Genomic DNA, 22,248 nt, shown 5'->3' on the forward strand with positions numbered 1-22,248 from the left:
AAGAGGAACAGAACCACACGAACAGAGGGTTAAAGCGTTAGAATTTGTTGTGGTTTGTGTTAGTTGCTCCAAAATCAGTTTGATTGATGAGTGTTTCAACTATTATGCAAACACCAACACTGAGTTTAATTTGTAGTTACTTAAGAACCCATCGTATCATCACTCATCACGGATATAGATAAAAGAAATATTGAGAGCAAGTGCCATATATCGTGTCGCGTGATTGACTTACTCATATATGAACTTTTTTGTTTTGGCAACTGGATATATATTGATGGATAAGCATAGTTAGTGGGAGTTACTCATATAATTGCTTTAATTAAAAAAAATAGCAAAAAGAAGAGAGAGAAGAGAAAACAGAAAGAACCGTTGCTTGTGGAAGAATGGGAAGAAACGTTTCTCAGATACGTGTTATTTACTTATTGGTGCATATATTAAAAAATTAAATAAATAATGAATATGTATAATAAAAATACTTTTTTCAGTTTTCTGAGAAACGGGTGAACGTTCTCTGTTAATGATGGTCTAAGGAGTATTACATGAACTTAAGGATACAAATTTGTAATATAAAATAATTGCTTTATTTAAGGGTAAACAAGTGTGATAACTAAACAAAAACATTACTTTATTAAAGTTACATTTTCAAGTAGAGAAGGATGTAAGTAAAACATGAAACGCATGCCTTGGAGCAATAATGTAAGAGAGATTATTTGGAGAAGCTTATAAAACGTTCTGTCGAACAAAATTTAAAATCAACTCCATCCTTGGAAAATTTCTGAAGAAATGGGAGAGTGCATCGAGAATGACACTTGGAGCAATGGGGTCTACATATAGAAGTGTTAGGAATTACTTCAAATGGGCGAATCTCACCTGGCAGGGGCGGTGGCTGGCGTCGTCTAGGCCTATCCAGAGAGGTCTAGGTAGCAGGGGTTCAGGCTGGTGATGGGAGAAGTTCCTTACGACACACGGAACATGTAAAGTGACACCACATGTCACAAGTATAGAACCACTTCGTTGGATCTACTTTCTCTTCACATACATCACACCAGTATTCACCATTTACATTGTTATCACCAAAAACTAGGTAAAGAGGATGATGTCGCACCTAAGTTTCATAACCTTTTTTGGTAAAAGAGCACATCTGAAGTCCAAGTAATACTCTTATCAATGGCTGTGAAATTGAACCACATCGGACATCTAGAGTGATATATCCAGACTTGTACTTGAAACCAGTGAAACTTTGATCACAAAGATAACAAATAGAAGATTCCCCGGGAGAATCAGCATTGGTTGTGTGAAGACTAAACAATTGGTTGTGGCATACATGTCGCTTCTTTCGGAGAGAATTAGCGCATGATTCATGAAGGAAAAACGCACATGGTGCACAGCTGTAGAATGAATCATAATACACCGGATAGGTACATGCTTCACAATGTGCGTTCGTCACGACCCATACCATCTTTGATGAGCATCAAGTTATGAGGATGGCTAAAACATTACCTCAGTGGTGTAGTCTTCTACAGATTGGCCTGCTTTCTCCATTTTACTAGGTAAGTTTCGTTTCCTCCGTTCTTATTTTTCTGATTTCTTGCTTCTTAGTATAGCTCGTAGTTGTAATCTAAAGGCTTTTCATATCTTATAACAATTTCCATAGATTCATCCAAAATCATCTGAATTTGTTGAGAAATCAAATCGCCAAAAAAAAAAAAAAAAAAAAAAAAAATTGGACTATGTTTGGGAGTTTTAATTTGTTGCAGAAGGTATGACCACGGTTACGGTTATCACTGTTACAGTTAATTAACAACCGGTTACGGTTAGAAATTTTGTTTAACCTTAACCATAACCGTTTAATAAACGGTTAAACTATTAAATGGTTAAACAGTTATGGTTAAATATGGTTTTGGTTAAGGCGGATACGGTTATATACGGTTACGGTTATTTGATAATATGATACAGTTGATATTATTTGATGATATAATATAATTGATATTATTTATTTATAATTAATATGTTCTTTTAGTGTACTCATATTTCTTCATATTATATAATTCATATTAAATAAACAATTATTAGTATATTTTATTATGTTTTTGAAATGATTACGGTTAACAAATTATGGTTTAGCTATGCGGTTAACCAACGGTTTTGATATGGTTACGGTTAATTAACGGTTATAATTAATATAATTTAACCATATATTTACGGTTAACGGTTACGGTTTTAAACCATTTTATAACGGTTACGGTTTTAAACCATTTTATACGGTTACGGTTCGGATACGGTCCGGTTACGGTTTAATTTTGGTCATGCCTACTGAACTGTATAATATTGAGTTTTTTTTTTAATGTAGAAGGTTCATTTGAAAAGAAAACAAATGGCGGATTTGAAGGTTTTTAAAACAATTTTTCGATTTGAATGGATTGAGGTTTTGAATCTGTTCATGAAAAACAAGAATCTGCATTTTATACAATCAATATCTCCAAATGCTATTAAGAGGTGTGAACAGAGATCTTCTTGTATTGAAAACAAAAAACCTCGTGGAAATGATTACAAACATAAAATGTTACAATGATACAAGTTGACGTGTATGTATGCATATTTGCTTTCCTCTCCTGTGGACCGGATTGCTCCGTCCACACAAAGGTATCACCATAAAGTTAAAAAAAAAAAAAAAAAAAAAATAGATCGGAGGAGGAGGCCATCTTTCCTCTTCTGCATCTACAGTGAAGCCTACCTCGAGGGAGGATCGAGTAGCGGAAAAAAGAAAAGTGAGAATAATAAACATACGTACGTAGAAGCGATGACCAGAGCACCAAAACAAAGAACAATCTTTTTTTAAGTATCAGTAGCTTCTGTAGTGGATGCTGGTTCAGCAGCTTCTTCGGTTTGTGACTGAGCCATTTCCTTCTGCTGTTCAGCGAGACGGCTGATGCGTTCAAGTAATTGTGCTGCTTTTCGTTTCCCTCTATCTGTCCCATTTTCAGCTAAATCTATCAATGGACCCATAAGGCCAAGTTTCTGTGCTTCGACAAGATGTTGTGGGTCTCCAGAACAGAGGTGGACTAGAACCGCAGCTGCGTTCTCTTTGTTTCTAGGCGAGCCAGTTCTAATAAACTGAACTAGACTCGGGACTGCATCAGAGGATCCTATGATAGCTTTCCCTTCGGGATGGCTAGAGAGAATCGCCAAAATTGCAAGCGCCTCGTCAACCATTCCGCTTCCGGGCTCTGTCAAGAGTCTAGTCAACGTGGGAATCACTCCTGCACGTATGGCTTTTCCTTTGTTTCCTTGGTATATGCAGAGGTTAAAGAGTGCAGTAGCGGCATCTTTCTTGCCTCTTTGTGTCCCTTCATTAAGCAGAACAACAAGTGGGGGAATCGCTCCCAAGGCACCAATAGTCACTTTGTTTTCGTCAATCACTGATAGACTGAAAAGTGTAGCCGCCGCATTCTCTCTGGCTTCCATGCTTCCTTTCTTGAGTACTTGAACTATACCAGGAATAGCTCCAGCAGAAACAATGGCTCCTTTGTTGTTCTCACATATGGAGAGGTTTAAAAGGGCTGTTACTGAATGTTCTTGTATACGAGAATCAGGAGTTGAGAGGAGGCCTACGAGAAGAGGTATGGCACCAGCTTCGGCTATGGCCACGCGGTTGTCTGCATTTCGTTTTGCAAGAAGGCGGATTTCTCCAGCGGCAGAACGTTGGTCCTCGGGGTTTCCGTAAGCGAGTCTCCACATTAGATCTTCGATCTTGTTTGCTTCTGCTGGAGACGAGAAGGACGAAACTTTTCTGGGTCTGTAACTGCTTGGTGGCTTTGGAGGCTCAATATCGTTGGCCTCGCACCACTGAGCTATGAGACTACGGAGAACATAGTTTGGTGTGAGGGTTGTGCTTGTTAGCGCCTGCTGTGTTTTTGGACATGTTGAGTGTCCACCTTCTATCCACTTCTCAATGCAGGTGCGTTCGTACGTCTGTACATAGAAGAGAACATGCTTCTATAGTTAAATCTTAGAAGATCGCAGGGATAAATTTGAAGAAGCTGAAGTTGAAGTGAACTATATACCTGCCCTGATGAAACAATAACTGGATCTCTCATCATTTCCAGCGATATCGGACAGCGGAAATCATCAGGAATCACGGGTATCTTCTGACTTGCTGCAGTAGAAGTTTGTCCATTACTTCTGAAGTTAACTTTTTGCTCCTCGCCGTTGTCATCCTCAGTCTGCACAAAATCCTTAATCATCTTCAGAATCATTGCCATCTCCTCAATGTTTGCACCAACGTCTCCACCGCTCGAAGCAACCATTTCATGCAGAGCCACTGATTCTTGAGCTAGGTCAGGAATCTCCATAAGATGTAACTTCTTTGCAACCCGCTCTAGGGCAGGCTGATAAGAATCTACATCACTACTTTTATTACACAGCAACTGAAGATCTTCATATAGTTCATCATCTGATACATCTACTCTTCCTTTCGCTCGCCTAAACTGGCTGAGAACCAGCTCAACCTACAACACAACAAATACGCTATGAAATACGCAAACATCCGAATTTTTGAAACCCGCTAAAGTTCCAATCCAATACTAACTACAGTTGATTTCAATACACATCCATGTGTTAATTGGTGGTAGTTTCTAGCATCTCAGCTCATTTTTGTACCATGTAAATAAACTGATATCAAGAACTCATTCTACGTAGGTACTAGTCATATCTTCAGAACTGATCATAAGGACACTGGCGTACCTGTTCTCTAACTTCATCAGAAATGTCGAGATCCTCATACTGAATCTGGCTCAAAGACTGTTCTAACTTAACAGACACCTCCAGCAATTTACTTGTCACTTGTTCCCTCTCCATGACCTACAAGAAACATCTCTCGTGTCAAAATCTTCACTATCAGAACCACAAATTCTCAACAACTTCCACAGATCAAATCTAACAATCTAATCAAAAATTCAAGAAGCATTGATATCATCACTCAATACTATACCATAAGCAAAAAAAAAAAAAAAACAAAGCACATGGCTCAGGCTCATTCAATGACAACACCAAATTCGTCAAATCAGCAGATCTAATCAAAACTAAATGCCAAAATAAAAAAATTGGAAACCACAAAGACGAACCAGATAAATCTTGCTCCCTTCGCTGCAGAATTTGAGATAATCCTTAGCAGAACTCATCGCTTCTTTCAAACCAACCAATTTCGCCAAAGTAACTTCGCTGATCGGCTCGTTGCTTTCTCTAATTTCCTCAAACATAGGAACAAGCAGCTTCAATCTCCTCGCTAGATTATAACAAAGCTTCTTCACCGTAATCCTGTAATCGGAAATCGCCGCAATCTCGTTTACTACATCGATTAAGCTCTGTGCAGCAGTAGCTTTCTCTTCCTCCATTTTTATTGATTCTTTTTATAAAAAAAAAACTTCCGATTAACGGATCCGATCTAGTCTGTGTAGATTGGTGAAGCTTTTCTTCTTTCTTCTTCCAAAGATGGTGGAGAGATCTTTCCCGTTTTGGAATCTAAGTGGAGAGATTCGAGCTTAGACGAAGAAGAGAACCATTTGCAGAAGTGCGAAAGAGAGAGATTTCTGAGAATGAGAGCAGAGAGAGAGAAGACTATGACTTTTCCAAAACGACGTTGTTTAGCTGACGGCTTTTGGTTTATTTGCAAGTTGTGCGCTTCTCTCTCTCTCGACTTAATCTCTTAAACCGGAGTTAAGGTTTCAGACCGGGATCGGTTAAGATTGTATATGTTTATTTCTTGTCATTAAATATATCAAGTACTATCTTTTAAATTATTTTTATACAAATATTACAATTGATCTTGTGAAAAAATTGAATACTTTTTAGTTATTCAATTCTATAAAAAAAATAAACAGATGGAATTGAATATATTGTATGTTTATTTAGTCCATTTGTGGTCATACTAAAAAAACCAAACCGTGGGTGATTTGGTTCGGTTTTGGTTTTCTTCAAAAAAATTTGGTTACAAAATTATCAAAAAGTAATTTTGGTTTGATTAGTTTCAAAATCGTAAACCCGATTATTTTGGGTTTCTAATTTTTCATTATAGGACCACATATTGGGTTAGTGTTTCATCATTTTGGGTTTCTTATTTAGCATTTTTAAAATTGTAAACAAATTATTTTTTGGTTTTCGTAGAAGAAGAAAACTGTTAATGAATTTAAATCTTTTGGATTTACCAATAATGGAAGAATAAAAAAAAAACTAATACCTCCTCTCTCTGTCTCTCTCTAATCATGCAAGAAAATGTTTTCTTTATAACTAAAAATAGTTATGAAAACATTGAAACGAAATAATCCCGATACTTTTGATCTAATCCATCTTCTTTTAAACCTTTTCTTTAACATGTTTCTTTTTATTAGGTAAGCTTTTTAAAAAATGTGTAATTCTGTAAAAGATATCTATAAAAACGTGATTACCTCGAAAAGGGAAAACACTAGTTAGACTTAGATAAGTGCATCGATCAACATGACAACATGGATGAATGTTCGCTTTGATTGTGGGCTGACAAAAGTTAAATACACTAGAAAAGTCAAAATCCAATCTCAAAATCCCCCCCCCCTTGTCTCCAAAATCCCGAACCCCTATACCAAAAAGTCAACTTTATTTTCTTGATTGAGATTGATTCACCATATAATTAAAATAAATACTATTTTCTCCTAAAAATCGTTAAGCCACAGAATAGAAACACTAAAAGACACACAATCTGGAAATAAAGATTTTATTTTGTGACCGTTTTCATTAAAGTGTTGAATATTAATTATATCGATATGCCAATGGTGTTTCTCAAATAAAGAAGCTAAGCTGATTCGAAGTGACAAAAAAGAAATTTAATGTAGGCAAGTTTTTATATGGTGTTATGTTGTCAAGTAATCTTTAATAAAACAAAATATGTAGTAAATTAGCATTAAGAATAGTTCTATATAGTAAAAAGAAAAATAGATTATTATCAACAGACACAGTTATTTGTTATTTTCATTGATTTCTTCGATTCTTTTGTAAGAAACTATAATAATCAAAACTATAAGAAGCAATAGCAATTGAACAAACACACACTAAGGTCTCATGTCAAATAATTAAATCTCATGCACATGCTTAATTATTTTACTTTCACATATCTCCATCATCATTATCACATTTGTCAATGACCGCTATCATCATTACTCCCAGTCTTCCCTAACTTTTCAGCAATTTTCACATACCCACTAAGATCCTTTTTACTTTTTAAATTATAGTTTTGGAATTTTGGATAGCACTCTTTTACTCAGAACACTTTAATATTGGAAGAAAGAATAATTACAAGAAAGAGATGTTTATCTAAACTTTTAAAGAAAATGAAATCTGACTTTTTTTAGTGAAGGAAACACAAAACTGTTATGATGATGGTTTTTTAACTTATTTCTTTTTTCCAAGGCCCAAATGAGCTCATGGCTTGTTCGGTGACCCGATTCTTCCGGTAAAACAGAGCCTGAAACCATATTCTTCGGTCAGATTGGTGGTCTTTTATAATTTTCTCAAGCCAAAAATAGCTGGAGACGTGTCAATAGTGGCTGAGATATTGGTTTTTAGAAGAAAAAACTAATGGCTCAGATTAGTTTATGGTCAAACGATATTAAGGGGCTAAGTTGTTTCCCTTCTGCAGAAATTTTTGAAAACCCATTTCAGGACGGGGCGTTTCAAATATTCCTGAAGCCTCTTTCTCTTCTTCAACGTAAATTCATCAGGTAATATAATGCTATTTTCTTTGTTTATTTGGTGTCGAAACGTTCATATCTTGAACAAGGCATAACCATAATAAAATGTAACGTTAATGTGTTAGATTAATTGTGATAATTTAGATCTAAATATGCAATAGGCTTTAACCATATTGATTTTTTTGTTATTTTGTCTAGAGATTGAAAAATGGCAGACGGTGAAGATATTCAGCCGCTCGTATGTGATAATGGGACTGGAATGGTCAAGGTAAAGCATCTCCAGATGATTAACAAAAACAAGATTTGAATGTTATTGTGTGCCATAAGTGATACAATTCAAATCTTTGCATATAGGCTGGTTTTGCAGGTGATGATGCTCCAAGAGCTGTATTCCCAAGTATCGTTGGTCGTCCACGTCACACGGGAGTGATGGTTGGAATGGGACAAAAGGATGCATACGTTGGAGACGAGGCACAGTCGAAACGTGGTATCTTGACTCTCAAGTATCCAATCGAACATGGTATTGTTAACAATTGGGATGACATGGAGAAGATTTGGCATCACACTTTCTACAACGAGTTGCGTGTTGCGCCCGAAGAGCATCCGGTTCTGTTAACCGAAGCGCCGCTTAATCCCAAGGCTAATCGTGAGAAGATGACACAGATCATGTTTGAAACTTTTAACACTCCTGCTATGTATGTTGCCATTCAAGCTGTTCTCTCCCTCTATGCCAGTGGTCGTACTACTGGTCAGTACACTCATTTTTACTGTTTGGGTCGATGTTCACATCCCTAGTTATTCTCTATTAATTTCTCTCGTTATTTTTTCATTTTGTTGGTTAGGTATTGTTTTGGACTCTGGAGATGGTGTGAGCCACACGGTTCCAATCTACGAGGGTTATGCGCTTCCACACGCAATCCTGCGTCTTGATCTTGCAGGTCGTGACCTAACCGACCACCTCATGAAAATCCTGACAGAGCGTGGTTACTCCTTCACCACAACTGCTGAGCGTGAGATTGTTAGAGACATGAAGGAGAAGCTCTCCTACATTGCCTTAGATTACGAGCAAGAGCTCGAGACTTCCAAAACAAGCTCATCCGTCGAGAAGAGCTTTGAGCTGCCTGATGGTCAAGTGATAACCATCGGGGCAGAGCGTTTCCGGTGCCCTGAAGTTCTGTTCCAGCCATCCATGATCGGAATGGAAAATCCTGGAATACATGAAACTACTTACAACTCAATCATGAAATGTGATGTGGATATCAGGAAGGATCTTTATGGAAACATTGTGCTCAGTGGTGGAACCACAATGTTCGGCGGGATTGGTGACAGGATGAGTAAAGAGATCACCGCGTTGGCTCCAAGCAGTATGAAGATCAAAGTGGTTGCGCCACCGGAAAGGAAGTACAGTGTTTGGATCGGTGGCTCTATCTTGGCCTCCCTCAGTACTTTCCAGCAGGTAAATTACTTTATACATACAAATCTTACTAATAAGATCTGTTAATGTTTTGATGTATAAAATTGCTACAAAAATGTGTCTAAATCTGTAGATGTGGATTGCGAAAGCCGAGTATGATGAATCTGGACCGTCGATCGTCCACAGGAAGTGCTTCTGATCAAATATCACCAAGTAAAACAAGTGCGGTAAAAATTTTGATAATCATTTTTCCATCCTGAAGCCGGTTTCTATAATTTACTTGCAACTTTTCTATTTGTGTTCTTTTTTATTCTTCTCTCCCTCATTGTTCATTTTAATCTTGCTTTTGAAGCAAATCAAGTTAAACAAAACAGATCAGTCATTAACAGAATGTTATTATTCTATATATGTATATCTCCTATTGAGTTTCCTTTCTGTCTCTGCCAATTTTTTCTAAGCTTGGACCTCGATTCCATTAAAAAATTTTCAATATGTGTTCTCATCAAGCAATGAAACGAGCTGTATAAATTACTCTCACCATCCGTAAATGGATGGTTCCCGTCTTCTTCGGCTAGTTCTGGAAACAAGCAAGAAGTGGGTTTATTATCTCTGTGCATCCTCATCATCTTTAATAAACTGTGATAATAGTCAATGGCACTCTTTTCTCACTACAAAAACTCGCAATAATCAAACTTTCAGAATTAGGAAAATTACTTCTATTAGAATCCACAGCCGGCTCAATTAAGAAATTTCTAACAAAGATCATCATTATCATCGGATTCTATCATAGCGAAATTATGATAATTTCGTTCTTGAGAAACCTTGAAAAGGAGATTAAGAAGGCGTAGAATAAAAGTCTTTAAGCTTTTTATTAAGAATTAAGATTCACTCATACATGTTGTTGTCTATTAGGTAAGAAAGTCTGTAGATATATAACTCATAAAGACTCTGACCTGAGATTCCTTCTGCGAAAGGCTGTATATAAACATCGTGATCATTTGTTTCCTGATAAATCTTCAGCCAGAGAGCACAAGTGACATGATCAAGATTAGGGTATTTCTAAATAAAGGTAATTATCATATAAAGATAGGATTCTATAGAGGAGAAGTTTAAAATCATAAAATTTTCAATTACACTAAAATTTAATCATTCAAAAGCTTCAAATTAAAACTCTAAGACATTTTATGTAGCAGACTTATATGTTAAGACATCTAGGAGAAAATGACTATTTAAAGACATAAATCTTTAAGGCCAGGCTGGTTCACATGTTCCCCTGTTTCTTGTAGCTCATAATTCATCAACAGTTACGTTTCGTAGATTTGAATAAACGCTCGGAATCGATTTGGAATTACCAGGTGGCAGTATTGTACTTTGGTGCTTAGTTTCAGCTGGATCAAATTGGGCATGGCCTGTTCTTCTATCTGCAACTCATCTAATTTTTCTATGAACAATTGAAGCTTCCTCAACCGACCAAAACCTTGTTCGCTGATGCTCATCTTCCCTCCCACTAAATCACAATCTTTCAAGATCAGATCTTCCAATCTCGGCAATTTCTGCAAAAAAGGCATTGGGTCTTCCCTGAGAGTTATTCCAACAAGTGTTACAGATTCAAGACTGGGTGATATCACATCCATGGACCTCACCACTTCTTCTGATTCCAACGATAAATAGATGGTGGCCGTCGCCTCCAGCTTCAGAACACGAAGGTTTCTCAGTCTAGTAATGGAACCCCAGTACACAGGAACTGTTCCCAAAAAATAAGAAGTACGTACCCGACCATTATCTACCCATGGGTAATTTTCATAGATCTTCAAGTCCCGAAGATTTATGAGCAACTCATGTTTTAGTTTGCTCCAGTTGTAGGATGAGATAGACCTCAAGGTTTGAAGGTTCATTGCGTCGCCTATTAGAAAGTCTCCCAAGAATTTTCCTATGACATGCCTCAGTGATGTGAGCTTACGGAGATCGATTTTTTGTATGAAGGAATCATTGCCAGATGCATCTAGCGTTTGTAGAAACCGTAGATTGGAGATGAAACCTGGTAAATTTTTGACACGAGTATCAGCAATCCCAAAGTACCTCAAGTGGATTAAATCCCCGACCACATCTGGGAAACTCAATGTAATATCTCCTTTTTGAATAAAATGAACCCCTCCAAGATTAAGCACTCGAAGTAGCTTCATGTTCAAGGTAGTCGTTTTAACATTAACCTTCGATTCTCCAAAGAACAGGAAGGATCGCATCCTTTTGTTCATACGTTTCTCAGAAAAGTATTTGTTGATGATCTGATGGTGAACCACTTCCCTTCTGCAACAAGTATGTTGTGCCGCCACATGATCGTTATAAACGTTTAAAAAGTTTAGCTCTTTAGATTTCTTGATAGCCACGTCTCTCAAAAGATCATGGATTCTACAAGACATCACTTTTCCTCTTTCTACTCTAACTGCTTCCACTAAGCTTCTGCCTATCAGCTCTTCGATGTAATACCGAACCACATCTTCCATCATCATCTCTTCATCCCCTTGTATAATTCCTTCTGCCACTAGTAACCGTATCAACTTCTCTACCTCAATCTCATAGTCCTCTGGGAAGATACTAAGATAAAGAAAGCAAAGTTTCAACTCATGTCGCATCTCCTTGAGGCTTAGATCACACAAAGTGGAAACATGAATGGAGTTATCCTTTAGGCGTCTCCATAAACTGTTACACACATCATTCCACTCGCTTGGACTCTTCCTCGACAAAAGCCCCGCAAGAACGACTATAGCAAGTGGTAATCCACTGCATTTTTGAACCATTTCTTTTCCGATTTTCCGCAGATCTTCATCAACCCATTCCATATTTATGAATGCTTTCCGTTCAAACAACTTCCAGCTTTCTTCAAACGTCAAGAATCTTAACTTATGAGCATAGAATCTCCCGTCCACGCCTTCAGCAACAGCTCTAATACGGGTAGTGATGATTACTATACTTCCTTCTTCATGGTTGCAAGGTAACGCTCTCTTTAAACTCTCCCACGCTTCTCGCTCCCATATATCATCTACTACCACCAAATATTTTTTCCCTTCTAAAATACCATGAAGGTAAACTTCTAATTCCTCCTCTGTAAACTTCCTAATCTTCTCCAACTCTTTCGCAGAAGCCACTCCCAAAGATCTAATGATCCTCATAAGTATATCTCCAGTTTTATACTCTTGAGAAACATAAGTCCAAGCGCGGTATTTGAATCTTCTCTTCACTTCCTCTGAGTTGTAGAGCTTCCTAGCAAGTGCAGTCTTTCCGAGACCTCCCATACCGAAGATCGAGATAATAAATCTATTGTACTCTCTCTCATCGAGAAGCTTTGCCAAAAGAATCTTAGCATCATCTTCCAAACCAACAACAAGCTCTTCTTGATCAATAGATCGAGCACGCCGAAGCTCCCGTACCCTTAAACTTAAATTACTCTCTCCTCCTCGACGCTCACTGAAGTTTCCTATGCCATAAGTCTCCCGCTTGCGAGTAACATCCAAGATTCTTCTCTTGAGGATTCTGATATCATCAACTATGTTGTACGCATCTATCTTCCTGCCTATTTTGTTGGTCAATCTTTTCAAACCACGCCTTTGTGATCTTTCCTCGAGTTTCAGAAAATAGGTATCCAAAACATCCTCCACGTCATAAGCAAAATCTAAAACCAGTTTTGTCCACTCTTTCGAAACCTCATCTTCTTGTTCTCGCGCTTCAACATCCTTGAGAAAACCTTGGATGCACGTCAACTCTGTCTTTAGGTCTTCTAGATCATCTTTGACTCCCATCAACATGGATGCTTCTTCAATGAGATAGTTGCCTATCTTTCCCACAACGAATCCCGTGATAGCATCTACCATATTCACTATATGGAAATGAATCCAATCCACGGATATATCACAGTAAGCACAAGACTTTATTGAATGTGAGATTTATCTAAAAACTGGAGAAGATTTTTCTAAAGAGCATGAAAAAAAATCAACTCAGTTTTAAAACTAACAAAAGAACAGAGCAAACGAGAATACTTTGGGAATTTGTCAATTTTGGCTGCTAAAGGAGATGCACCGACAATTTAAAGACAGAATTAACCCTTATGGCTTTTTATTTCTTTGTGTCGTCGACTTGATTTCGGAAACATTCATACTTGACTTGTAGACATTTAATGAAATTTGAAATTTCTTCGTCTCCTACATTTTATCTTTGCAATCATGCATATTTTGTCGTTTATGTCCAGAATAATTCAAGTAGACCTGGGTGGAAGACCTGGGTGGAAGTTTCAATCATGCATATTTTCTCGTTTGTGATCTCTCATTTCTCAACTTGTCATACTATCTTTCGTGGAAGTTTCAATTTTTCGTATGTATGTTCCCACCTCACATTTTACCTGAGATGTAACTGTTAAAGTGTATATACTTTAGGGATTTAGAGTCTATAGATTTTTGTTCAAACCAAACATATATAATCTTAAAAGTTACAACTCTAAAACAACTACTCTTATCGATCCGTTGGAAAGTTTGCTTTTTGAGATAACATCTCTATCACCTTGAAACTCATGAGAAACATTTTTCTCTGAGAAAAATGTTCAAAAGCTACGAGTGAGTATACTTGTCTTAATTATATTATAGCTTAGTGCTTTTGTGTATAATATTACTCTGTGATAAATTGTTACAAAATGTGTGTGATCCAAATTTGCAGATGTGATTGTGAATTGCGGAAGCCGAGTATGAACGGATATGGACCACAGGAAGTGCTTTTAGACCAAAATACCAAGTAAAACAAGTGTGAGCAATAACTACTTACGACTTTTCTATTCGTGTTCTTTTATTCTTGTCCCTCATTGTTCATTTTAATCTTGCTTTTGAAGCAAATCAACTTAAAAACAGATCAGTCATTAACAGAAGTGTTATTATTATATATATGTATGCATATTGGTATACACACATTATCTTCTTCTTGAGTTTTCCCTCTTTTACACAACCGCGATTTCATTTAAAAAAATTATCAATCTACGTTCTCATCAAGCAATGAGACTACTACTGTAAGCTTTAATTTCGCCATCCGTAAATGGATGGTTCTCGTCTTCGTCCGCTAGATCTTGACCATCCCGTTTATTACAACCCAAAAGTGGGTTTACCTCTGTGTTCTCATCATCTTCAGGATCCATATTTTCTTTCATACCTGTCCTAGACTCCTCGTTCTGATCAGTTACCAGCGGCTGAGGAAAGAGACTGGTTTCATTAGAAGAACCCATTGAGTTGTTCTCTTGATCATCCTCATTGTACTTGGTAAAGTTGGAATTGCATTTCCTATAGACTGGAGAATCTTGTAAGACTTCATTATCTGACATACAACGAGATGAAGACTTGTGGTCAAAGCTACCGAAACCTTTAATCTCTCGAGATAACTCACGAGCACGCTTCCTCTCTTCCTTGAGCAATTCCCCTTTCTCAAGTAGCTTTAACACCTTCTCTGCTTTCTTTCTAACAGCTAATCCCCAATTGAACCTGCCCCACAAAACAAAACCAATTGTCTTAAGAACATTGACACTGCAAACGAAGTTCTGTTCAAACCAAACATGATCCGCCTTAAAACCTTCTAAGTAAAACAAGTACCCTTTCTCATCGATGTGTTGGAAAGTTTCCATTTGAGAGATAACATCTATATCGCCTTGAAACTCATCCGAGACACTCTCCGGTCCGTGAGTGAGCAAATGCTCAACAACTATGAGTGAGTTATAAGCTATTCTCCAGTTTCTCTTATCAAACCTTGCCAATCTAATATACACCAAACAACAAAGTAACAAACAGATCCATATCTCAGTAATAACACAAAGCTTGTCCTACTATTAAGTAAAAAATTATGGACTAATCACGGATTTGATCCAAATTTGGCTAGATTTGAGATCTGAATTAGGAATAATGAAACCTTTTGTGCAAAACTTCGACGATCCGCAAATAATCTTCAAACTCGAAAGCAGCCTTAGAAATGGATCCTAAGGTTTGTGTATTTGGCCCCCATGACTCACCATCCGTAGCTTCCTCGGTCATTCTTCAACCAAATTTGTTCAAATCATAAATAACTTACACATAAATCAAGAATCCTTAAAAAAAGAGATAAGAACAGAAACAAAACTAACAGTTGAAGAGGAGTGACATCAGTGAGAGCTAAACGTGCCGTTTTGAGCTTCTCTTTGAAGAAGAAAGAAGCTTGTTTCTTCAACTCAAGGAACGATGGTGTTGCCATGGCGATGCTGCTGCTTCTGTTTTTGCTCATCATCGACATCCCTTAAGAGAGAGAGAGAGAGAAAGAGAGACGGGAGAGATGTTTTTGAAACTACTATTTCATAGTGTTGGGTTAGTTCAAAAACCATAGATATATTCAAGATTGGTCATTGAATATAGGGACAACAAAAACTTAAATTTAATCAAGAAAAGTCCAAATATGTGATCCAAAAAGGTCTTCATTCCTCAAGTTTGAAAATTCGGAAGATCATTTACTTATTTGTTACGTCAGAAAAGTCAAGCACTATGGTACCACCATATTAGTATATTACCATAAATTCTAACATCAATTTCCCTAACCGATTCGATAGTGAATCATTTTTTATATATATATAGTAGTAAGACAATAAAAAAGTTCCAAAAAAATTAACATTTGAAAACGAATACAATAATTTATTCTGTTAATAAAATATTTTTTTTTGAACAAAGTTTCTGTTTATAAAATTCATGCTGATGTTTTTGGTCGGCTATAAAATATAAGTCTATAAAAAAGAATTATAAAAACACGGTAGTAGAGTGTGGACAACCGTAGAGTATTGTGACTCTCATCTTTTCACCGAGTCAGTGAAGTGAATAAGGTTAGAGTTAGATCTGACCGTACACCCCACACGCACGGCTAAGTGAACTAGATCTCAAGATCCGACGGCTCTGGATAACCTGTAAATCTAGCGAGAACTTGACCTGAAGAGATAGCAGATCTGGACCGTCCGGTGTCAACTTGGTACGACCCACACAAGACACAACTCAACCTGTCACGCACTTACTGTTTATTATTCCTGCTGAGCTAACTCACTGATTTATTTAGATTCCTCCATTCTTATTCTTATTCACTTCTGTAGTTCTGTAGAAAATTTCACCACTTGATAAAATAAAAATCTAATTGTATTGGTAGTAGAATACCAAATATTTTAGGTTGACAAAAGAGAAAATAGAAAATAAAGGATTTTTATATAGACATGGGTTTTTACCCAAAATTGCCCAATCAAATCCAAATTTACATGGGAAAGTGAATTTGTTTTTTTCTCAGACTCAACATTATGACGTAGAATAAATATATAAACCCTCGTGAAAAAAAAAATCCAGTAAAAATAAATAAAAGCCCTAATCGAAGGCAAAACATTTATGTGATTAAAAAAAATATATCATACCAAAAGATAACAAAATGCTATACACCAACAACAACACCACCACCACCACAAGGCTAAGGAACCAAGTGGTCTTTTAACCGCGCCGGAAGAAACTATCTCACGCGGTGGTGATACTAATCGCGACGGTTGCTCATCAGAACTCTCCGGCGACAAAGAGATCTCTTGTGGAGGAGCCCGGGCAACGGGTTGACCCGATTTTGGAAACAGTTCTTTAGGCAAAAGAACTTTGGATACTCCGAAAACAGAAACCGGGTTTTGATCAAATGCCGTTTGTGTCACGACAGCTAAAACCACACCCGAATTGATCGTTACGATTGACCCGTTAACCCGGGAGATGTTGAGCGTGTATGAACCGGCTCCCATTTCTTCGGTTGCTAATGTCGGTTGAACCGGATTGGTTATTGATTCTAGCGAACCGAGAGTGTAGTATGAATGTAGCACATGGAACTTTAACACGAAGGCTTTTTGCTCCGCCGGTAAAGACTGGAGGTTAACGTTGGAAGGGAGATCGGAGAAAGCGGAGTCGGTGGGGACGAAGACTGTGATTCCGGCGCCGCGTTCGTCGTTTTCAAATTCTGTTATGACTCCGGAGGCGACGAGGAGGGAGAGCGCGACGTTGAAGTTGTGTCCGTTGATAAGTATCTGAGTGAGGTTGATTCCCGCCGGTGGAGGGGAGAGAGACGTCGATGTCGGCGGTGGAGTGAGAGTCTCCGATGCGGTGATATCGATTCCGGTGGGGACGATGAGTGAGTCGACGGAGAGGACGGTTATGTTTGGAGGTTTCGTTTCGAGAAGCTTTAAAACGGTGACGTTTTTGGTGCTCGGAGATCCGATCGTGACTGATCCTGAAGCCGGGTCACGGGTTACGTTAACGGATCCGGATCCGAAGAATGTACGGCCGGAAGCTTCGTAGAGAGTGGTGACGGCGGAGCCTGAGGGTGGGATACGTCGTAGATCGGAATCTGAGAGGAACTGGAGGAGGACATGGAAGCGGAGGAGATCCGCGAGCGTCGAAGGAGGTAAACGGCGCGTGAGGTCGACGGAAGCGGAGGAGAATTGAGAATTGGGAACGGCGAGGAGGGTTAGCGAGTTTCTACCGGAGAGTTCGGCGGCGATGCCGGAGGAGACGAGGAGGTTGGAGAAAGAAGAGAGGTTAGGAAAAGATGAGAGGACGGCGGTGACGTTGATAGCGGCGGCGGTGGAGGATAGGAGGAGAAGTAAATAAGCTAATGCGGGAAGGGTAAAATGGGAAATTGAGATTACGTTCGCCATTTTTTTTTTTTCGAGTTAGGTCATGAGATTGAGTAAAGGAGAAGAACAGAGAAGTGAGTGGATGATGGATAGAGAGAGAGAAGGGAGTGGTGTGAAGAGTTTTGGTGGAGACGAAAATAAAAATTAGAGATACATTTTTGGGGAATTTTCTGACGCGCGGTGTTAAGGGGAGTTAAAGTTCACGCGCAGGACAAAACAGATGTCATTGTGTCAGAGAGATGCTTTTGTAGACACTTCTAGTCTTGTAGTGATTAGATTTTGGTGAGCAAGATTATTTAGATATGAAAAATTTATTTATATAATTTTGGGTGGTACCCACGTGGGGTATAGTTTTTTAATAATTCATTAAAGTTTTTTTCGTTTGCATGTGAAGTTTATTTATAGCTGTGCAGTCTGTTAAAATCTTCATCTCCCACTACAAACATTTTTAGTGGAGTAATTGATTTTGTTTGTAGTATTAATTTGTATAGTTAGACGAATTGTTTGAGCTTGTGGTCGATATATTATATTTTGTCATCCAACGTCCGTCGGCAATGATCAAATGATTGTTTGACAGATAAAACTCATTGATGATGAAATATTGGCTTCTACTTCGACATCATATTTACGATCAATTATATATAGTTTGGGTGGATCTGTCAATCAAATGTCATCTATGAATAAGAAAAATTCTTCGTTTCACTCTGAACCTCTTTTATTCATCTTTCTAAATTAACCAATCAAAATACAAAAAATGTCGTGTTGTATTATAATTATAAAATAAATCAAAATAAAATAAAAAGACAAAACAAATTAAGGAAACAAATTATATAGATTTTTTAATAAAAAAAATATGTCGGTTTGGGTTTACAAAAGAATGATTAGAATCTAAATTTTACAATTAAACAAAATTATATGTCGGTTTAGGATTATAAAAGAGTGAGTAGGGTTTAAATTTTACAATTAAATAAAATTATATGTTAGTTTGGGTTTATAAAATAGTGGTTAGGGTTTATATTTTATAAGTAAATGAAATTATACGTCGGTTTGGGTTTACAAAAGAGTGATTAGGGGTTTAGGGTTTAGATTTTACAATCAAACAAATTTATACGTCGGTTTGAGTTTATAAAATAGTGGTTAGGATTTAGATTTTAGAATTAAAGAAAATTATATGCTGGTTTGGGTTTATAAAAGAGTGGTTAGGATTTAGATTTTACAAATAAACAAAATTGTATTTCAGTTTGGGTTTATAAAAGAGTGGTTAGGTTTAGATTACACAATTAAACAAAATTATATGTTGTTTGGATTAATAAAAAAGTAATTTGGATTTAGATGTTATAATTAAAAATTATAATTTAATGTTTATAATTAAAATTGAATGATATACAGATTTTGTTTTTTTAATTAATAATTTGTTTTCTTAAGTAAGAGGGGTGAAGAAGAGAGGTTCACCCGAACCCAAGAATTGTTCTATCAAGAATTAGTAAAATTGGTATTTCAAAATATTGATCAAGGCGATTCTTCCTAACCAAGTACAATTACTATACTAGGCCCACCTGGTATAAAAATTAGGCTTTAATAGAGATATAAAAAACAAAGCCCATCAGGCCCATAAAAATTAGGTTGTATTGAATTTTCTTGAACTAGATAGATCTTTGACCAAGTTCTTATGCATCATTGACCAAGTTCTTAGGCATCATTGACCAAGTTTTCACCAACTGTATCTAGTGAGTAGTGACATTATCTATTTAGTCTCGAACTGCTCTGTTCTAGTTGGTATTGTTATTGTTGTCTGCTCTTATCAAGACCAAGAATTATTCTTAATTTGCAATCTGCTTTGACTCTGTCGCTTGTTGTCTGACATTGAAGCGTGATCTCCTTTAAACCAGTGCAGCCAATTAATGTTGCAACTGGACGTTTAAGAAATAACAACGTATGCACTGTCTATTGGAAATGAGAGTTCATTGTTCTGTGTTTAGACCTTAACTTATGCTTTGTGTTATGGCGTTTTTTTTTTTGCAATTACTTTCAGCTTGAGGATGTACAATTCATTGGTCGAGAGGTGCTTTGTGTACTGTGTTGATAGCTTTACACGCAAATCTCTACAGAAAAAAGAGGAGACTTGTGTTATGCGGTGCGCTGAAAAGTTCCTTAAGCACACTATGTCTGTTGTTATGCGTTTTGCTGAGCTCAATCAGAACGCACCAACCCAAGACTGAAAAAAACTCTGCTTTCTTCAGTTTTTGTTTTTTGGTACGGTTTATGAGTCCGAAACCAGAATAAACCGGTTGTTAGTTGTTCAGGTTTTTACTCTGATACTCTTCTTTGAACACTAAACTCCTGTACTGTGAAATTATTTTGACTAAATCCAAATTCTGATATTGAAATTTATTTGTATTTTCATTGGAGTCTACATAAAACCATATCATATCATTTTTAAATTGTAGTGATCATTTTCCGAATTTTCATTATACTCTTTTTGTTTCTTATACATAAAGATTGTTAAACATCTTGAATCTTAGATTACAAAAGTTGAACTTTGACATTCTTAGTACTGAAGCACCTAGATGACGTTTATATCAGTTTTTCATGATACCTACATCGTAAACCGGGGTGAAGTCCGGTTTAAACAAACCAAAGTTTTGCTCGGAAATCGAAGGTTTGAGATTCTCGTTGAAGAGAGCGAAAATGCAAGTGTCGATCACACGGTTTGGCATCAATGGAGTGCCCTTACCCGAACTCACATGCTTTATAAGGTTCCGGTTGTATGTAGCGGCATAATCTAAACCGACGCCGGTCTGGTTCGGTTCACCAGCTGAGGGCCAACCGGTTTCAGCCACAACGATGTCCACGTCTCCGTACCCGATTCGTTTCATCGCGGAGTAAACAGCGTCAAGCTGAGCGTCGAACATGTTAGTGTAGTTTAACTTCGTAACTGTGTCAACGACGACTACGTCGTTTGAGTTAAAGAGTGCGTAGTTTAATGTTTCGGGTCCGAACCCGAAATATGGGTATGAATTAACCATAAAGGGAGATTTCGTGCGGTTATGGAAGTCGAGGATTGGAGCGAAGATGGCTTTGTCGTAGCCTCTACGAAACTTTCCGGAGCTAGGTGGTTCGGAGGAGCCTGAGAGGACACCTAGCGAGTGAGGCGTAGAGACTAAGATCCCAGTGACGTTAGCCAGGTGTAATGCTAACGTAAGTGCCTCCATGGCGGGAAGGAGATGACCGATAATTGTTTTGTCGGATGTGGCGATGACTTCGTTTCCGACAGCGATGTAACGGATCGAGGTTGCTGGTAGGAAAGGGAGGAGGTTGTACGAGAGCCATGAACGTGCGTTAGGAAGCTTGGAGAGGGAAACGATGTCGGAGTTTGGGATCGTGACGGTGAGAGAGATCCCGGTGATGCCTGAAAATACGGCGAGGATGCCGGGGTTTGCGTCGAAGATTTTGACGTGGTTGATATTTGTTTTTGTTTTGATGAAGTTGACGACTTGGTGAGGCGGTGGGAGGTTGTTGGCTACCGTGCCGTAGTTTACGCCGACGTGATATGCGGCGGAGAAGGGAAGGATGAGCGAGAGAATCAGGAAGAGAAGTACATGAACAACTTGACCTCTCATCATGAATTATCGTGAAATGATTTATTAGAGTAACTTCCACGTTTAGCAAACTTACTACTAGGAGTTATTTTTTGAAGAGCAGGTCATGTTCGGTTTGATTGTAGAGCCACGTGAGCGAGTGGCTGATTAATTGATGATTTTTTAATCATTAAAATTAGTGATTTTAAATCTATATATACATTTTTGGAAACATTTAGCAAATAAATTTTCAAAACAATAAGAACCACTTCCTTTAACATTAAGTGTTAATTTATAATTAATTTTATTAATTTTTAATTTCTAATTTTAAAAACAATATCAATTAATTCTGTAAACACACAGTATTTAATTGTATGTTATAGTTCCTATAATATAAAACAATAAACCTCAAACAAAATACTTTCTACACTAAATAATATATATTTGTATTTGTAAGGTTGTACATTTTTTAAATATCAGTTATTAATATAGTTAATCTACAAAACAAATAACATTTTATTTTTCTTAAAAAATAGCCCCGCCCGCGGTATACCGCGAGTGAATATCTAGTTAATTACATAAGCTATTTTAAAAACGGAGATGTATATATGTAGGTGCTTAGAAATATGAGAACTGCTCTGAAGACTCTGGATCCACCCGTAAATCAGGCTCTGGCACCGACGTTGTTATTCCAGTGTGGATTGCATTTCTCTAAAATCCAAGTTTTAAAACCAAATCCGACTCGATTTTCTTGGGTCAACTGAAATCAAAAGCTAAAAACCAATTTGAAAAACCATTCCAGGCCTAAAGTGTTTTGTTTTTTTTGGGAATTTATATATGCTTGTTTTA

At 37.3% G+C, this 22,248-nt stretch overlaps 5 protein-coding genes and 2 pseudogenes across 7 annotated transcripts; 2 read left to right on the forward strand and 5 right to left on the reverse strand.

Annotated features, from left to right (window-relative positions):
- Positions 1-2,495: 2,495 nt before the first annotated feature.
- On the reverse strand, positions 2,496-5,954 carry LOC104698917 (U-box domain-containing protein 13). The gene is made up of 4 exons (XM_010414294.3): positions 5,124-5,954; positions 4,744-4,860; positions 4,065-4,508; positions 2,496-3,972 (listed from the first exon to the last, which is right to left on the reverse strand). Exons 1-4 carry the CDS (start codon positions 5,391-5,393, stop codon positions 2,836-2,838), a joined length of 1,968 nt encoding a protein of 655 aa, XP_010412596.2. The 5' UTR covers positions 5,394-5,954; the 3' UTR covers positions 2,496-2,835.
- A 1,451-nt stretch (positions 5,955-7,405) lies between these two features.
- On the forward strand, positions 7,406-9,738 carry LOC104790874 (actin-12). The gene is made up of 5 exons (XM_010516672.3): positions 7,406-7,748; positions 7,917-7,986; positions 8,073-8,466; positions 8,561-9,174; positions 9,266-9,738. Exons 2-5 carry the CDS (start codon positions 7,927-7,929, stop codon positions 9,329-9,331), a joined length of 1,134 nt encoding a protein of 377 aa, XP_010514974.1. The 5' UTR covers positions 7,406-7,748; positions 7,917-7,926; the 3' UTR covers positions 9,332-9,738.
- Positions 9,739-10,188: 450 nt separating this feature from the next.
- Positions 10,189-13,435, reverse strand: LOC104790876 (disease resistance protein RPP13). 2 transcript variants are annotated; one of them, XM_010516676.3, is made up of 2 exons: positions 10,776-13,355; positions 10,189-10,685 (listed from the first exon to the last, which is right to left on the reverse strand). In XM_010516676.3, the coding sequence occupies exons 1-2, from the start codon at positions 12,999-13,001 to the stop codon at positions 10,437-10,439; spliced, it is 2,475 nt and encodes an 824-aa protein (XP_010514978.2). In that variant the 5' UTR covers positions 13,002-13,355; the 3' UTR covers positions 10,189-10,436. The 2 variants fall into 2 exon arrangements, with proteins under 2 accessions (XP_010514978.2, XP_010514976.2); XM_010516674.3 differs by having other exon boundaries at positions 10,189-13,435.
- Positions 13,436-14,032: 597 nt separating this feature from the next.
- On the reverse strand, positions 14,033-15,529 carry LOC104790875 (uncharacterized). The gene is given in 5 exon segments (XM_010516673.3): positions 14,033-14,181; positions 14,183-14,645; positions 14,754-14,915; positions 15,067-15,189; positions 15,278-15,529. Coding segments are annotated over 5 exon segments (933 nt in total). The 5' UTR covers positions 15,424-15,529; the 3' UTR covers positions 14,033-14,142.
- Positions 15,530-16,351: 822 nt separating this feature from the next.
- Positions 16,352-18,325, reverse strand: LOC104790877 (fasciclin-like arabinogalactan protein 4). Its single transcript, XM_087453020.1, has one exon. The coding sequence runs from the start codon at positions 17,840-17,842 to the stop codon at positions 16,565-16,567; it is 1,278 nt and encodes a 425-aa protein (XP_087309146.1). The 5' UTR covers positions 17,843-18,325; the 3' UTR covers positions 16,352-16,564.
- A 1,397-nt stretch (positions 18,326-19,722) lies between these two features.
- LOC147942589 (mitochondrial import inner membrane translocase subunit TIM9 pseudogene) lies at positions 19,723-20,048 on the forward strand (annotated as a pseudogene).
- Positions 20,049-20,204: 156 nt separating this feature from the next.
- On the reverse strand, positions 20,205-21,444 carry LOC104698918 (glucan endo-1,3-beta-glucosidase pseudogene; annotated as a pseudogene). Its single transcript, XR_015560317.1, has one exon. The product of XR_015560317.1 is annotated as a glucan endo-1,3-beta-glucosidase pseudogene (transcript).
- Between the last annotated feature and the right edge of the window lie 804 nt (positions 21,445-22,248).

The sequence above is a fragment of the Camelina sativa genome, chromosome 6 (assembly GCF_030686135.1).
Source record: "Camelina sativa cultivar CO46 ecotype springtype chromosome 6, ASM3068613v1".
NCBI lineage: Eukaryota > Viridiplantae > Streptophyta > Magnoliopsida > Brassicales > Brassicaceae > Camelina > Camelina sativa.